This window comes from Alnus glutinosa, chromosome 6 (genome assembly GCF_958979055.1).
Source record: "Alnus glutinosa chromosome 6, dhAlnGlut1.1, whole genome shotgun sequence".
NCBI classification, from domain to species: Eukaryota; Viridiplantae; Streptophyta; class Magnoliopsida; order Fagales; family Betulaceae; genus Alnus; species Alnus glutinosa.
The window spans coordinates 28,045,711-28,063,894 of record NC_084891.1 but is presented as its reverse complement, the minus strand read 5'-3'; the positions used below and the strand labels follow the sequence as shown (position 1 = coordinate 28,063,894).

Genomic DNA, 18,184 nt, shown 5'->3' with positions numbered 1-18,184 from the left:
GCTCCCCGATCACTGTGCGTTTCGGCCTCAACTAAACGGAGAAACTCGTTTTCGTCGTCGGCAACGGAGAAACTCGCCGGATACGCTGGCCCTCGCCGGAGATCCAGTGAGTTCTCTCTCTCTCTCTCTCTCTCTCTCTCTCTCTCGTGTGGATCTCTCTTTCTTATCCCTTGATGTTTCAGTGATGTAGGGATCGGAGGACCGACCGGATTTTGAATATGATTTTGTTGTTTTGGTTTTTTGAATCTAATTTCCGTCGACTGGGCGATTTCGGTGATTCTTGGATTTTGTTGGTAATTTTTTTGCCAGAATGTAACTAGATAAATTTCTTCGATTAATTTTGTTGTTTTGGTGTTTTGAATCTAATTTTCGGTGACTGGGTGATTTTCCGGCGACTGGGCAATTTTGGTGATTCTTGGATTTTGTTGGTATTTTTTGCTGTTTTGTTGGTAATTTTTTGGCCAGAATGTAACTAGATAAATTTCTTCGATTAATTTTGTTGGTGATTTTGTGGTGTTTTGTTGGTAATTTTTTGGCCATAATGAAACTAGATCCAGATTCTTGGATTTTGTTGTCGGCCTCGAAGAAGTTTCCGGCAAGGGGGAAAAAAAAAGTAGTTCCGAGAAAGAAAATACCGGTGAAAAAAAAAAGAAAAAAAAAAAGAAAGAGAAAACTTCTTATCTCTTTTTTTTAAAAATAAAATAAAATAAAGCAGTTAGCCACATGTATTTAATACACGTGGCTAACAATTGGCCACGTGTACTCTAATACACGTGACCAAGTGGCCACGAGTATTGAAGTACACGCGGCCAACTGTTAGCCGCGTGTACTAAATACATGTGGCTAACTGTCATCCGCGCGTACTATGATACACGTGGCCACTTAGCCACGTGTATTGTGATACACGTGGCAAAATGTGCATTTAGTAACACCTGGATCTGACACGAGTCGCACACGTGGAAAACTGTTCGCCACATGTACTGTATCCATACACGTGGCGAAATGCAAGTGGCAAAAAATATTATGCAAATTGTGGCATATAATATTCTGCAACACCTAAATAGATGGCTTGAAGAGTTGAAGGACATCTATAGATGGTAAAAACAGTGGTAAAACTATAAGCCATTTGAACTCAAAATTATGACATGGTAAATAAAACCAATATTTTTATTTTATTTTTTCTAAATAAACAAGGATAAAGGGGTTATAAGAAAGGGTTTTTCACATTCGTAATAGGGATCGATAGAAGAGAAAATAGAAGGCCCAATAAAAATGTTTCCAACCAGAAAATTAAAAGCGACCCACCTAACTAAAATATGTGCTAAAAATTTGGCACTACGAAAAATTTACATATATACCAAGAATGGGTTCTTTGGGTGCAATATTTAATCTTAATTTGTTTTGTTTTTTTCCGAGAACTTTATGCCTAATTTTATTTCTCAATTCATTGTTAAAGGTGGTTTTTTTTTTTAGTTTACTTTTTTTACGATGCCTTTTCTTTTGAGAAAAAAATGTTCTGATTTATTTATTTATTTTTTTTTTTTTTTTTTTTAAAGAAAATTCATCACTAAGAAAAAGACAAAGAAATCACTTTCACTTCAACCCAGGGGACGTTTAAATAGCGTTTGCGCCAGTGCCCTTTTGAATTGAGCCGTGTAGAGATAAACAGCATTCAAAAAGAAAAAAATGAGAACCCTTTTTTCATTTGTATGCTCCTCCATGTTCCTCTAATTTTCTATCTTTTCTCATCACGCTCGTCTGCGTACAGTAGTGATCTTGAAGTTCTGCTGAAGCTCAAGTTCGCCATGATCGAACACAAAGGCTCGGGCCTAGAGGACTGGAAGGAGTCTTCGTCTCCAACTGCCCATTGCTCTTTCTCCGAAGTTTCATGTGACGAGGACTCATGGGTTGTTTCTCTCAACGTGTCTTACTTCTCTCTACGGTTTCATTGCACCGGAGATTGGGCTACTCAACAAGCTTGTGAACCTAACACTCGCAAACGACAATCTCACGGGGGAACTTCTGGTGGAGATGGCAAAACTCACGTCGCTCAAGGTATTCAACATCTCTAACAACGGTTTCACTGGCAATTTTCCCGAAAAAATCACTGTTAGGATGACAGAGCTCGAGGTTCTTGACACGTACAACAACAACTTCTCTGGGCCTCTTTCGACGGAGCTCACGAGCTTGAAAAACCTCAAACACCTTTGTCTTGGTGGGAACTACTTTTCAGGTCCGATTCTGGAGAGTTACTCCGAGATTCAGAGCCTCGAGTACTTTGGCTTGAACGGAAACTCACATACGGGCAAAGTTTCGGCTAGTTTAGCTCGGTTAAAGAATCTCAAAGAAATGTATATAGGGTACTTCAACATTTTCGAAGGGGGTATTCCGCCGGAGCTGGGATATCTCAGCTCGCTTCAAGTCCTCGACATGGCAAGCTGTAACCTCCACGGCAATATTCCTAAGAACTTGAGCATTTTGAAGAACTTGCACTCGTTGTTTCTACAAATCAACCGCCTCAATGGTTATATACCTTCGGAGCTTTCTGGTCTATACAAATTGAAATCACTGCATCTCGCAATCAACGAACTCACGGGAGAGATACCGGAGAGCTAGCTTCACAGAGCTCAAGAACATCACGCTACTCAGTTTGTTCAAGAACAAGCTGTACGGTCCAGTCCCGGCCTTCATCGGTGACCTTCCGAATCTTGAAGTGCTTCAGATATGGGAGAACAACTTCTCGCTCAAACTCCCTGAAAACTTGGGTCGCAATGGAAAGCTCAAGATACTCGACGTGGCGACCAATCATCTCACCGGGTTGATTCCTCGCGATTTGTGCGAAGGAGGGAGGTTGACGACGCTAATCTTGATGGAGAGAATTTCTTCTTCGGACCAATTCCTGAGCAGCTCGGTGACTGCAAGTCGCTTATGAAGATCCGAATCATGAAGAACATTCTCAACGGGATGATTCCGGCGAGGATTTTCAACTTGCCGTTAGTGGAACAGATCGAGGTCAACGACAACCACTTCCCTGGCGAGATTTCCTTTGAGGTTTCGGCGAACATGCTCAGAATTCTCACGCTTTTCGGCAATCAAATCACCGGGAAAATTCCTCCGGGAATTCGAAATTTCAAGTAATTGCAAACTCTATCGCTGGAAATGAACATGTTTTCCGGTGAGATTCCGGGGGAAATCTTTCATCTAAATATGCTCACGAGCATCAACCTGAGTGCCAACAATCTCAGCGGCGAAATTCCGGCTTCGATTTCGAGCTGTACCTCTTTAAACTCCATCGATTTCAGCCGAAATATATAGTCTGTTTGGTGAAATTCCCAAAGGGATTGACAAGCTGAAGGTTCTCAGCGTTCTCAATCTTTCTCATAACAAGTTTGTGACGTCCCACATCGCTTGGGAATGAGGATGTGCTTATATGTATAAATGCACCATTTATGATACAACGCGTTTTAAAGCCGTGATGGTCATGAACCTATCAGAACTCTGCAGTTAAGCGTGCTTCTGCGAGAGCAATTCCAAGATGGGTGATCTCTTGGGAAGTCTAGTTTGGGGAGCCAAAAGCGGACAATATTGTGTCATTGAGGGTGGATCGTTAAAAATGGTATTAGAGCCATTGCCCAGCCTGAGATGGTGGGAGCGTGCACAAGCCCAATGAGGGATGCCGGCGGGGACGCTGGGTCCAAAGATGGGGTGATTGTGACGTCCCACATCGCCTGGGCTGGGAATGAGGATGTGCTTATATGTATAAATGCACCCTTTATGACACAACTTGTTTTAAAGCCATGATGGTCATGAACCTATCAGAACTCCGCAGTTAAGCGTGTTTCTGCGAGAGCAATCCCATGATGGGTGATCTCATGGAAAGTCTGGTTTGGGGAGCCAAAAGCGGACAATATTGTGTCATTGGGGGTGGGTCGTTACAGGTTCACTGGCCATATACCAGACGAAATGTGCGAGTCGACAAGCCTCACTACCTTGGACCTGTCCTATAATAATTTCGTGGGAAGAGTTCCTAGTTGTCCACAGTTTCTCATTTTCGATAACAGTTCCTTCGCTGGAAACCCAAATCTCTGTTCCCCAAGGCAGGTCTCTTGCGCGCCCACCCTTTCTCAGCTCGGTTCAAGATTCGGGTCAAGCACGTGTGAAGTTTTGCTCGCCGGTGCTCATTGTGTCTATTGTAGTGTTCGTCACTACTCTGTTATGATGCCACCTCGAAGCCAAAAACAAATATGCGAACGAAAAGGCGGTGCTGGGATTGTGGACTGCGGGAAGGCAATCTCCGAACTGAAAGAAGTCCGATGTAGCATCATTCTTGGCACCGGTACCCCTTGCTTGATCACTGGCTGACAGTGCCAGATGCCATACTCTTATTCAGGTGCTTGGTGTATATCGCCTCTATCGTCTTGTAGATGTAGCGCGATTGGGTGAATATGTTTGGTTGTATTGGTGTATGAATATTACTACAACTCTTTAGGGCAGCAGTTAAATAAAAATAACAGTATGAACTGCAACCAATAGGCAACAACAGTTAGGGTGGATAATTTTTTTTTTTTGATGATCCATGAATTTGATTGGAGCACTGACTTAAAATTAGTAGGTTAAAGTTGATAAATTTGGTATGTTTAATTAAATTAGTTGAATTATAGCTTACTTATAATCGTATATAATTTTATAATCATGAGTCGACACGATTTGGATTCAGCACGCGATATTTATAATTGACAATATTTGATACAACTCGCGAATTTGACATAAACTTAATACAAAATTAACAAATTAAAGTTAAAGAGTTTAATCCGTTTAATTAAATGTTGGTTAATGAGTAGCTGGAATAATACAAATATGGTTGTATGGAAACAGGGTGGGGACGTGGCTTTTGGTAAGATAATTATTTACTTATAATCAATATATAAATTTTAAACGCAAGTGAAGAAAAATTTCAATATACGAGATATGTTAATATAAATTTCAGTTGACCTCAAATCTCGTGAATGGTAGAAACAAAGCCATTAGCTTCTCCTCCGCCTCCTTCTCCTTCTTCGTTTTTTTTTTTTTTTTTTTTTTTTTTTTTTTGCAATTTTTTTTAATTTTAATAGAAATTGGTATAACACTCATCTTATTTTTTAAATCAGAATTAAATTTTTATACTGATTGCAAATTTCAAAGTAAAAAAATGTGTTTGGTGATGAGTAGAAATTGTAGAATTAAAAATTTTTTAAAATTATATTTCGATGTTGAATTTTTTATATTGAAAATTAGTATTTTTTAATGGTATGAAATGATTGAAGGTATGAAGCGAAGCCGAAGATACATTGTTAGAGTCTGATGCAAGGATTAAAGCGTATAAATGTGTCAACACAGATCTGGTTATAAAAGCCTCTACTAAATGATCAAACCAAAAATAAGTATGGAGACAGTAACCCATACAACAAAACACTCAGAAGCTTAAGAAAAACGAAAGAAATACAGTAAGAAAATGACAAAACACCAAAAAATAGCTGCACTTGTAGGATAGACAATGGTGCTGAGGAGAGAGGTGGGAAGCTGGGAGGCCCATAGGCGCCCCATAAGCATGATGGAGGGGCGTGTCTAAAGGCGGAACTAATGGAGGATTACAGATATAGCCTTTAAAAAACATCAAGTCCTCGAACTTCCACAAACCTGAAAATCAGCCGGCAATGAGTGAAAAAATGACAGAGAGTATGACGACGGCTTCCAATGGGCAAGAAGCAAAGGTGGAGGCTAGGTTGCTGAGATGATGTTTGGAGGAAAAGAAAAACCTAATGACTCAATGAGAGAAATAAAAACAAGAGAAATAGGTGGAGGTGGGGGTGGGGAGGAAGGAGAAGGAAGGGAAAGAAATCCATCCCTCTCCAAGAGAGCTGATACACAGACCGTCCCCCTGCAGCTGCTTTTTACTAGAAAAACAAGTTTTTTTTTTTTTTTTTTTAGAACACAAGAGTAAGAACCTTCGTTACTTAAAAGAGTCCCAAAGGAGAATACACTTGGCCAAAAGCCAACACTTACATAGACACAAAAGGCCAAAAAAACAAGTTTTAATACAAAAGGGTTGCTGGGGGATAGTTTCCATCCCCACAAATCATTTATGCTTCTCTTGAGGACCACCGAAGGTTGAGGAAAAAGCCTCACAAAGAGGTGGGAAACCTTGCTTTTAGAGAGAAATCGTACTCGTTTATTTGAATTAGTAGGCTTGAATGTTTAATTAACACCTCTATCTTCGACATGAAATTTGAAAAAAAAAAAATTGAAGGAAAAAAAATAAATACAATCTTAAGTTTTTAATTATGACAATTAAATATTTTTAAATAGGTTCTTTCATCAACATTTTGTCTAATTAATTAACCGTATGCCACGTTATACTAATCAATTAATGTAACGTAATTCACATTTGACATGTTATGTAACCGCTATGTATATGTCACATTGCACTTATAATTATTACTTTATGTCTCCGACCGTCAATTAAGAGCCACATTATTTTAATTGATTGGTTTAACGTTATATACCGTTAATTAATTGGGTAGTTGATTAATAGAACTACCTATTTAAAATTAAAAGAAAACTTAAAATCAAATTGTTAAAATTGAAAATTTGAGAATTAAATTAAAATCGCATAAAAATTTCGGGACCAAATTTCATATTTTCAAAAGAAAGAAAGTAGGAAGTAAGCGGGTATTCCACAAAGTAAAATTACTTGGTCATCCTTCATCCAATTCAAACTTCGTGTTTTTCCGCCATTTGAGACAGCGCCCAAAAGGGAGAGACACAGGGAGAGTAGATGGAGATGAAAAGCCCTACGCCATGTCCGGGCACGGTTACTGTTCGGAGAAACCCTCCCCGGAAGGCGAGGGCTACACCTTCCACAAACGCTCCCCAAATGCCAGTAGTCCCTTCGTCTTCCTCAACAACCACGCGAGCCATTCCATCATTTCCGATTCAGGACATTCTTTCAATGGAAATTCCCGAAAAGCCCCAAAACCCGCATCAATCAGATCCCTCTTCCTCGTCCCCAAAAGGCCCAATCTCCGATACCATCAAAGTCTACCTTAGAATTCGGCCTCTTTTGCCACCCAAGCCTTTGTGCAGAAACGGCAGCGTTAGGGACCAGAACCCTAGGTCGAGAGCCAAGAACGCGTGGCCCCAGAACCCGGCGAAGAAGTCCGCGTCGAGGGACAAGAACGCGAAGAAGAAGAACAGTGGTGAAGCTTGTGTAACTGTCAGTGATTCTCACTCTGTGACACTATCGCCGCCTTTAGCCCTACAAGAATCGAAGCGGATCAAGTCCGAGGTCTACGAAGGGTTCTCCTATGTGTTTCCGGCCGACTCGCCTCAGGTTTCTTGCCTTTTTTCTTTTCGCTGATCTGTTTGGTTACCGAGAAAATGCACGGAAATTAAAAGAATCTGATAAAACTCATCGTTTTGAAATTGACAACACAGGGTGAAGTGTACGAGAGAATGGTGAAGCCTCTGGTGGAGGATTTTTTGAAGGGTAAGAGTGGAATGCTTGCCGCATTGGGGCCCAGTGGCTCTGGCAAGACTCACACCGTCTTCGGGAGTCCCAGGGAACCTGGTATGGTACCGATTGCGCTTCAACAGATCTTCAAGCAGTCCGAGGGAAGATCCGAGTCGTCGAGGTAACCAGTGATAATGTAATAATATGTGCTCAAAGCATTTTATAGATTTCTGGATTGTTTTTGAGAATTCGGTGAATTTGTTAGGGTCCATTGCATTGTGAATGTGGGATTTTTGTGTTAATTTTGCCAGATATAGTAGTATTATCAGTATATTCAAAGTTCGATTATTCTCACTGTTAATACGTGTGGAGGGACTGAAGGTTGTAAAGAAAGAATAAATCTGATACGATATATTTTCAGGTCATTTTCTATATCTATTTTTGAAATATATTCTGAACGAGGGAAAGGAGAGAAGGTATGCGATTTGTCACCGGAGGGAACCGATTTGAGCATGCAGCAATCAACTATAAAAGGCCTTCAAGAGGTTCATAGCTGTTTCTGTCGTATGTTGTCTAGTTTCTTTTTTTGACGTACAGTATATCTAAAATGCATTTTGATTATGGGTAGACTATAAAAATGACTTGTCTGTTTATTCCATTAATGTAAACAGGTTGTTGTCTCTGACGCTGGACAGGCAGAATCTTTAATAGCTTGTGCTATGTTAAAACGTGCCACGGGAATGACAAATGCAAACAGCCAGTCAAGGTGCATGGCAACCAAACCATGTTTTTTTTTTCCTTCTTCCCTGCTATTGTTATTGAATTTTCTAGTTGAAATAGATAAGAAATATGGAACAGTTTGTGCGAGTACATTCAGTTGTTTTTTGCTGGGGTTTCTTTGTTCTGGGGTGGAGTCAAGAGCTAGCTGGATGGAAGAGCTCCACTGATGCTTGATTGCCAAATTCTGTAGAGCGAATTGATTGGAAATCTTCGTTGAAGGTATCCTGGCAAAAAAACCGACTTGCCCTTTCTGCCTCTGATGCTTAAAAAATGGAAGAGTCCAGATATTAAAGCTAAGAATCATCTTATTTTCAAAAATAGAGTTTTAAGGATTGCAAATAGCTTTATGGCTGAGAAAGCGATACAATGATTCTTTTGACCTTTAATTCATGTTATTCTAGGTGGTTTTTGCTGTCTTGTCAGATGGTATTATGCTTCAGCTGTAGAGTCTGTCTGGTCTGTTGAGCATCATCCTCACATTTTTTTATTTTATTATGTAAGTAATCGACATATAGTGTTGAAAGCGTAAGACATCTCTTAGTACACAAGAAGTATACAAAATGAAACATCATCCTCACATTTAAAGCTTTATATCATTTTCAGCCAAAAAAAGGGGTTTCCAGCTGAATCCTAAAGTGGTATTACAAATTATTTTCCTCATGACTGATTGAGTGTGATGTTAGGAGCTTCAGACTGGAATTTATCCATAATGAGATAACCTTTTATATGACTTACATACAATAAGTTGAGCAATAATCATTTTATTGTTTACAATTTTATGTAATTGGTAGGTCAACTTTACCATCATCAATGGATCATGATTAAAATCAAAGTTGAAGAATCACTTGATGTGCTCTTACCACTTTGATTGATGGGGCTTGGAAGATCTATAAGTCACTGAAATGTTTTTGTAGCTTTACAAAAATGTTCATTGACAGTTTCATTTGATTAAGAGTACTATGCTAATTTCTCTTTTAAGCAGCTTTTAAGATTTGATATGATAACAATAAGCTGACAGCGTATTCTATTCATTTAAGATCGCCATCAAGGTGTATGTATGTATATACCCAATTGTTTGTCTTACAGGTACCTTATCAATATTTCTTGAGATTTTATATGAGCACAACTAATCTTATATTTTTTTTTTATTGATGATCATAGATTTTTGAGTTTATGGAATATAGATATGTTTTCTCTTTTTTTCTCCTCTGGACTTGTTTCTTGAGGAACTGAGTTGCAAACTAAATGATGAGTATATTCATTTTTTTTTTCAATTGATTGCAGGAATCAGATTGTTAATATTTTACAAAATATAACTTTATTTTATTTTTTCTCTTTTACTTGCTTGTAGCCGGTCGCAGTGCATCATTAACATAAGCAGTGTTTCTTACAAGGTTGGTGAAGTTAATAACAATGCTGTCTTAACGATTGTTGACCTTGCTGGAGCTGAAAGAGAAAAAAGGACTGGAAATCAGGTACTTTACCTTTAAAATAAGCTGATTTGTCCGTATGAAACTAGTAATTGGTAATAGTTGAAAATTGTGGGGTTTTTTATTGATGCACCCTAGGGGATGGTGATAACTGGCTATATGACTGCTCTCATAGAATTCTGGTAACTTGTGGTTTCCAAAATAATACTGGATAATATTTAAGGGTTGGAGCTCACAAGGGGCTTTAAACTTTTAATATTACAGATAGTTGTTATTTGGAGCTGGGCTAATTAAAGTTTTAATTTGGGATTCAGGTCTAAATTTATGTCCTGTTGGATGTGGATTGTTCTAGTGATGTTCTCAACATAGCAAAATATTGAAGCATTGGAACTTTAGGTAATTATTGGAATGACATTCTCAGTTGTGTTTTTTTGAATCCCAGTACAATAATAGAACTAACAGAATGCAAACTTAAAATCCAACATTACATTGGAGAGAACACATTTAGAATATGACCTTAGGAATTCATAATGAGGTCAGATGAGTTTGTCTTAAGCGGTGAAAGGTAAATGTCACGTGTATAATGTTGCAACCTTGGTCACGCATGTGTTGATTTTAACTTTAGTCTATCAATTTGCAGGGGGCAAGATTGCTTGAAAGCAATTTTATCAACAATACATCAATGGTTTTTGGCCTATGCCTAAGAGTATGTATCCTTAATTTAGTTCATGGATCTCCTTGTCGTCCATGTTATGGTCTTGATAATTATCTTTTGTTGTTATATTTGCTTCTCATTTTGCTACTTATCAAAAAAAAAATTTGCTTCTCATTTTGCTGTTAGTTATTTTATTTTAACAATTCAATATGTTTTAGTCCTATACTCTCTATCTGTCTGTTCGTCCCCCCCCCCCCCCCCCCCCCCCCCCCCTCCCCTTCTTCCCTGTGCATGTAATATAGTTGTTGTTTTCTTTGTTTCCAGTCATTGTTGGAGCACCAAAAGAACCCCAAGAAGCCATTGCAGAAGCACTTCCAGAACTCGTTGGTAATGCTTCTTTATAATGATTTCATATGTTACAGTCCTTCATAGCTTTGAGTTTACAATTCTTTTCCTCCAATGCATCTTCTTTTGAAGGAGTGACACCCTTTGGTTTCTTATTGTCAAGGAATTAATGTTACACATTGTCTTCTGGTCTTGGTCTTTTCTTGACATCTTTAACACAATTCCTCTGAATCAAACATATGCTACAATTGTGACCTTTTCTCTGAACAGTTAACCAAATACCTGCGAGATTATTTGGAAGGCAAGAAGCGGATGGCATTGGTATGTAAATTTTGATTCCCAAAAGTTCAATTTTATAAAGCTACAAATTCAATTTAAAGCCGTGGATAATGGTGCTTTCCTGTTTGATGAGATCTTATGTTGCCAATTTAATAATCTTAAATAAGCTTGCACTCCAATTTTTTCCTACGAACTTTTGAAAAAATCTCATGCATTCTTTTGTTGTGTTTGCAGATTTTAACAGTTCGAGCAGGAACAGATGACTATCTCAATACATCCTACCTGCTAAAACAAGCTTCACCATACATGAAAATCAAGTAAAATAAACACATTTTTTTCCATCAATCTGATTAAACTGTCAAGTTTCTTATTTATTTATTTAATTTGTTTTTAATGTTTATAATATTAGATTCAATAATAATGAGGAGTCTTCCATTATGCATTGTAACAAGAGGCATTTCCAAGCACTGTCTACAGTTGAACAGCCGAAAAGAATGAAAGTTAGCGGCCTTGAAGCTTGTGTGGTATTTTATTCATCCTTTTTGGAGTGCTAAATGTTTCCCATTTAGGTTCTAATTCTTTGCGTACTTACATCAGTTAATTTTTTCCCTCCCTTATTTTTGGTTGCCTCAGTGTAATTTGTCAAGTTTGTTTCTTTGCATGGGGCTCTTAAAATGTAATTTAAGTCCCAGGGGATTTGATGAAATTTTGCTCCCAAGTGTCACATGTACAGTTTTAAAGTTTAGGCTTCTCTTTTGATGTCTATTATATCATATGATCTGGAATAGCAAGAAATGTATTGTTCTATTTTTTAAAATGGACATATGTTATATTGAGTTCAGAAGGTAATCCTGGTTTGTTGTTGAAACTAATTCCGTTACATTGTAAAATTTATGGTCAAGTAGTGTTTTTATCTTTTGTTACTTTTGTTCATTCCAATTTTCTGTCTTACAATGCTGAGCTGCGACCATTCTTGCCAAGCTGAAACATATATCCCTCTCTCCATATGTTCTTGCAATTTAGAAGTAGTTTTTCTGTGAGCTTAGAATATAAAATTTACAATAGATTTCCTTGTCATTTAAATCTGTTGGATTATGTTAGAAAGCAACATACTGATAGTTGTTCAATGTTGGTACTAATAAGTATGGTATGTAATACTCTTTCCCAATTGAAAGTTGGTGCAAACACTAAGGAAAGACTCGCCCTACCTTTAAGATGTGCTCAATGAAAAGGAGTTATATGTTCTTCAAGTAGTTATTAGTTTTATGATTTTTTTTTTCTTAATATCGACAGTTGTATGCTGATAAACATTCAAATATACTTATTTATGTATGTCTAATATTAACAAATGCATATGCAGTGTCTAAATCTTTAGTAGTTGCTTGGCAACGCCAATGTCCCTGTTGAAACTTGAAACTCATGTTCTGGTCCACATCATGGTTGAAAAATGGATTTCCTTATTCATCATGTGTGCTGTTGGATTTGGTTCCTGAGAATCTTTACTTGATCACGTTGGTGATCATACTTTCAAATTGTTATAATGAATATGCCTTTGATTTAGGCTTACTTCAATTTTGTGTTATACGTTGGTTTGATTTCAGTTTGAAGAAGGAAAGAGCATTGGAGATGAACACAAGCTTTCTACGGAAGGTTGTATAAAATGTATCAAGTTATTATTTAAAATTTTTCTGTCCGTCATTCACATTGTTCTAGTGCCTTGACCTGTTTCGTCATGTTTATCTTTAGAACATCCAACATGTTTGGTTATATCTTTTCAGAAGCCTCAAGAATTTGCAGATTGGATGTTAGTGAAAATGCAACCAAAAAATCAGACTTTGTTGACTTGGCAGAGAAAGAGAGAAACCATCAGATAATGCAGAATTTTGCTAAAGCTCTATGGAATGTCTTGAAGCAATATAAACAAAAACTCGAGGTATTAATTTATTGATAATATGTTATGCTTAAAACTTTTCAATTAGCATTTTCATGTTAAGTTTTTTTTTTTGGTTATACTGCTTTGCTATCTCTATCAATGCAATTTTTAGTAATAAACTGACTAGCATAATCTGTTCAAAATTTCTGGTTCTAATCAGGCGGCAGAGAGTGAAATCCAGAGTCTCAAAGAAAACCTTAGCAATGAAAAGACTAGATATCTTGAGCTAGGAAAAGAGCTGGAGGATTTGAAGTCCTGCAGTACTTGTTCCAAGGGACTTCGTAAGGATGGCTCCTTAGTTAAGCTATGCACTAGTTCTGAATCCAAAGTAGACTTAAAGGGATGTGGATCTAGTAATATTGATGAGGTTTGCCAGTGGATTCTCTCTCTCTCTCTCTCTCTGCCCCTCTTCCTTTTAATGGTGCTATTCATTTTTCTTTTGTTTATGTTCTTGGAACTCCTACTTTCTTGTTATATTTCACTTTCTTGCTTTACTTCTGATATCCGTGTAGATATGCACTGAAAAACTAATTAATATTCAAAGATTTTGTTTAATGTTCAGAAAAATGTGGATCTTCAATCTTCATACCTCAATGCATCTTATTGCAATGGCACTCTAGAAAAGTGTGGCTCCTCACCAGGACAGGATAAAGATGTGTTCTCTCAGGTACAAATATCTTTGCACTTTTTTTTTCTTTCAATAAGTTCCAACCTGGCTCTTTTATGATCGTCAATTATCTCATGGGGATCAAGGAGTTATAATTATGGCTACTTTTTTGGGGGTGCTTTAGTAAATATAATAGTATTTAAATTGTATTTCACAGAGAAAGGCGGAGTCTTTTCTTTAAATTTAAGTAAATTGGAATGTTTTGACAATGAGCTAGAATTTGATACCACTCTAAGGTAGTTTCAGTGCATATTTTTTAGCAGTGTCCCCTTTTAAGGAAATCTATTTGATATAATGAATGTTCTTCCCAAATTTTTAGGTGAGTAACTCTGATGTTGATGCGGCTAATGCTTCATGCTTTTGTGTTGAAAACTCTGACCAGCAGAATTTTCAGGTATGAGTGCTGGACTTGGGCATATCTTACATCAGGATAGGAAGAATATGATATTTTTTCTTATGTATGTCTGGAATTGCTGAGAATATAACTAGTTTTGATATTGTGTAATCAGATGGGTGATATCTTTCTTGGGAATGGACACAACACGGAGGGTTTAAATGAATATTCGGGAATCGAGGATAATTATTCAAATGCTGAAGTAACAGGTTTGATTTAGAAAGTTTGCTTTTGTTTGCATATTATGCTATAATGACTGCTTATTCTACAATATGTAAACATTTAGAATCTAAGCAGTTGAATGCTCAAATTCTTTTGAAATACGGTTAGTTTATAGAATCTAGATACCAAACCTGTCGCGTCCATAATGTATTGGCTTGAAATAATGTGATTGGATGAAAACATGTTATGCATATAGAATCTTTGAGGAGATAAGGACATGCCCTCAATTTAGTTAAAACATGTTTTTTTTTTAAGCCAAACATTTTGTTTCAAGATCTGTTTAAAGTGCTTTACAAGTTAAAATCAATTAGTTATCAGATGTAATTGTCAATTTTATGTTTATTTGCTTTAGAACTGTCAGCAATTATTGTGTCTTAGTCTTACTGTCAGCAATTAATTATTGGATTTTTTGTGAATTTTGGCATGTGACATAGAATGGGCTTTGTTTACTTGGTAGCCTAGTTGTCCTGAAACGGACTTGGTTCCCAATACTGTGGTTGGGATCAAAGTATGCTTACGCACCTACTAGTATATTTTTCAGCATGGTTTCTATCTGTAACTAACGGGTTCATGGCCTTCAGATTTTGCAATCAGCTATTCGCTATCACATGGCATGGTTAGAAATGACAGCTGTTCATCAGTGGAGCTGGACCAGCTGCTTACCGAGGATGATGAGGTTAAATTCTGTTTCGTGTCCTATGCTTTGAATTATAATGATGCCTTTTTCCTCAGGTTTCTTTTTGGAATGTCTATTTTCTTGTTTTGCTTTAGACTCCGTTTTTTTCGGCGTAAAATAAGTTATGAAAAATATTTTTCGTATTTTTTGGTATTTGGTGTGATGGAAAATAATGGTCAACCAAAAACATTTATGATTCAAATGATAATTTTTTTTTTTTTTTTTTAATTTCCGTAAAATGGTTTCTATTTTTTAAAACCGTAAACCATTTTTCGAGTTTGAGCTTCTCATTCTCTAATGAGCAATTTAAAAGTTTATCTACAGTTAATTTTGTGGTTACAATAAAATAAACCGAGGCATTAATTGATGAAGATAATTTAACACTTTCAGAAAAGAAATTATTGATCTGTTAATAGAAAACTTGATCTAATTAGAGAGTTTTTTTAAAATAATAAATAAAAATCAGTACTGTTAATTGTGGAGGTATGTCTCTAATGTAGAAATTGGTTTCATGCTTCTTTATTCTTCTTTTCTTTTTGGTCTTTCTTTAGAAATCTTTGCATCTGCCACCATCACCTAAGGAAGATGTCGCATTTACCCAAGGATGCAGCACTGTTGATGTGCCAGAGTGTCAACCAATATTTGATGCTTCCTGTAAAGACTTGAAATTTGAGAAATTAAGTAGGTCAGTGGGGTGTTGCATTTTTAAAATTTAATCTGCATAGTTTGCTGTCCTTGAACCTCAATGCTGATGACAGAGTTTCTCATGATGCATTTGTATCATTTCTTTTTTGGTGGGTTCATGTCTAACATCAATGTTATAGTAATCAGGAAACTGTTGCCTGCCTCATCCAGATTACCAAGGGATTGCAGTACATTGGATATTGCGGATGCGATAACAGAACCAACGGTAAGCTGTTTGTTTTTTCTTAGTTTTTTGCTATTTCTTTGCATATACATTATATTTTTAAGTGAGATCTCCCTAAGTGATTATCCTGGTTAACGGCACGCTAAAATCTTTTTGTTTCAGTTTATTTTGAGGTTTAAATTGATGAAAGCTTACTTTTATAGAATTGAAAGAGATGATGATTTATCACAGAAAAATTTGAGCTCTAAAATTCTTTTTTTTTTTTAATGGAATATAATTTTTTATGAATTATGATGCAAGGCTTTACTGTAAAAATTGCTTCTGCTTTTTTTTTTTCTTTCTTTTTCTCTGATGTTTATAGGAATTGTTGGATCCACCTCAATCACAAGAGGAAGATGTTACGCTTACCAAAGAATCCGACGTTGTTGATTTGCCAGATATTGAACCAAGAGTTGATGTTTCCTGCAAGGCAGAGAAACCAAAAAGGTCAGTGGGGTTGGGTTCCATCTTAACCTTGCTTCTCTGTGGTCCTAAGCCAAACAATAACTGTGGTTTGTGCTTTTGCTAAATCTATTTGTCTTTCATTGTCAAAATTAGGAGACTTGCGCCTGCCTCATCCATATTGCTAAGGGATTTCACTACTTTGGACGTCGAAGACGATGCTGAGAAACCAAAGGTTTTGACAGTTACTCTATTTTCTTGTTTGTTTGCTATTCTTGCCTGACCTGAAAGGAGGCTTATAATTTACCGACTATATAACAAAAAGGAATAATAAAAAGGTTAAAGGAAGACCAAAAAAAGTTTTCTTTAAAATTTTATTAGATTTTCTATCATATCATTTGCAGGGAAATCGAGGTGGAAGGAAATTGGCTGCAGATGAAAAAAAAACAACTCAGGGCAGAATCGCTCTCCTGCGCTTACTTAAGAGCGATCTTCACCTCTAATATAGCAACCCTTTTATCCTAGCTTAAAAAAAGAGAAGGCCTTTTTCTTTCAGCTAGGATTGTACAGCCACTTTTTGTATAGGTGGGGTGGGGCTTTCATTTTTTGGGCCTATATATCTAAATATGAACTAGACTGGTATCGGTAAATGATGCAGTAGTTCGGATGACCGGACACGGGTTACCTGATTTCTGGAGAGTATCTCTTTTTAGTGTGAGAGGCTTTCAATATGGTTTTCGGATGTTTGCCTTGTTGCAGACTGAAATTGTTTGATTATTTTTATATCCACAACAGTCACCATTATTGTTCCAAATAGAAGGTTGTTACATAATAACTATTAATACGTTTGTTGTATTATTCTGACCACCCTCGTAGAGTAATGCTAGACAAACACCCACTCTATACACTCCCATCTTCATTACTCCCTGACGCGGGACTCTCCCATCTTCATATTTCATGCTTTAGGTTTATTACTCGGAAGATTCCTTTATCCTCTCTATTGCTTATAATAGCAAGCACTTGATTGACTGTCTATAGACCTTGTATTCCTTGTGGGCTTCGATGTAGGCTGTTATTCTCTGCATATGGGTTCTTCTTTGTTCGGTACAATATATAGAGCTTAAGAAGTTGTGGGCTGTGCATGTAATCTGGTTTAAGTTCTAAAGTTGATATCAGTCAACTGGGCCTTCACCCTGTACTTTAGTTAAATTAAAGAAAAATGCTACACATTTTCATGAATTCAAAATCTAATGGTCATTTTCAATGACACATCAGTTAACACTAAATTAAAATGTTGGTAGTTGCTGTTTTGCTGATGCAAGAAGAGGTCTCATCTGCAGTTGGGCTGAAGCTAACATGAGAGACGATGGGTCATCTGGAAATGGACTCTTTTAGGCTGCAATCATCCTCTTAGCCGGCCCAAATTGGTGAAAACACTTTCTTTTATCTTAGCCGGTGTGGCTTGGATTGAAATTTCCTATAATTGGTAATTAAAGCCAATGATTATTTTAAAAGCTATTTAAGGGTGTGGAGAAATGAGTAAAGAAGTGAGAGTATGTGTAGTATTACTCTTTTCCTTATTCCCTGTAATCAGGCATAGGGTTATAAGAGGCTTTTGATAACACTTTTTTGCATCATGTTGGGGCTCCCTGATTCGACCAGAGAACATACTTGTTAGAATAGGTTGCTTGAATAAAAAAAGCATTTGCTTGGACATACCAGCCCATTGACGGCCTCTCATAGTTTCAGTCAATTCCTTTCATTTTGGGTAGGAATTATAAGAGGTCCTGATTCTTGTGGCAGATAATGAAGAGTTTACTACTTTTGACTAATTGTAGTTGTCTTTGTAGCCTCCTAACCCCCTGAAAAAATGGCAAAAGAAAAAAGAAAAGACATGGTTTTAGTGAATGTTGAACAACTTATTAGTTAACAATGAGAATTGGAGAAGCTGGGAAATTTCAACCCAATTGATTCAATGCATGTGAAATTTGTGCCAGGTGTGCTG

The 18,184-nt window shown here is 37.0% G+C and overlaps 1 protein-coding gene and 1 pseudogene across 4 annotated transcripts; both read left to right on the top strand.

Annotated features, from left to right (window-relative positions):
- Positions 1-1,709: 1,709 nt before the first annotated feature.
- LOC133871680 (receptor protein kinase CLAVATA1-like) lies at positions 1,710-4,362 on the top strand (annotated as a pseudogene).
- Positions 4,363-6,744: 2,382 nt separating this feature from the next.
- Positions 6,745-17,037, top strand: LOC133870232 (kinesin-like protein KIN-6). Of its 4 annotated transcripts, none has more exons than XM_062307318.1 (22): positions 6,745-7,369; positions 7,474-7,670; positions 7,911-8,034; positions 8,161-8,255; positions 9,621-9,744; positions 10,340-10,405; positions 10,679-10,741; positions 10,970-11,020; positions 11,213-11,295; positions 11,388-11,502; positions 12,580-12,628; positions 12,757-12,911; positions 13,072-13,278; positions 13,474-13,578; positions 13,898-13,972; positions 14,088-14,181; positions 14,776-14,870; positions 15,422-15,551; positions 15,695-15,780; positions 16,100-16,224; positions 16,336-16,414; positions 16,584-17,037. In XM_062307318.1, the coding sequence occupies exons 1-22, from the start codon at positions 6,815-6,817 to the stop codon at positions 16,680-16,682; spliced, it is 2,772 nt and encodes a 923-aa protein (XP_062163302.1). In that variant the 5' UTR covers positions 6,745-6,814; the 3' UTR covers positions 16,683-17,037. The 4 variants fall into 4 exon arrangements, 3 of the variants coding, with proteins under 3 accessions (XP_062163302.1, XP_062163301.1, XP_062163300.1); XM_062307317.1 differs by having other exon boundaries at positions 15,422-15,555; positions 15,726-15,780; XM_062307316.1 differs by having other exon boundaries at positions 15,422-15,555; positions 15,702-15,780.
- Positions 17,038-18,184: the final 1,147 nt, after the last annotated feature.

What these genes read in the sequence shown, in the direction of transcription:
- LOC133870232 (XM_062307318.1), top strand. Translation starts at nt 6,815, where the DNA reads ATGGAGATGAAAAGCCCTACGCCATGTCCGGGCACGGTTACTGTTCGG. An exon ending in AAAAAAGGACTGGAAATCAG is followed by an intron (nt 9,745 to 10,339) that starts GTACTTTACCTT and finishes ATCAATTTGCAG; the next exon opens with GGGGCAAGATTGCTTGAAAG. An exon ending in AGCACTTCCAGAACTCGTTG is followed by an intron (nt 10,742 to 10,969) that starts GTAATGCTTCTT and finishes TTCTCTGAACAG; the next exon opens with TTAACCAAATACCTGCGAGA.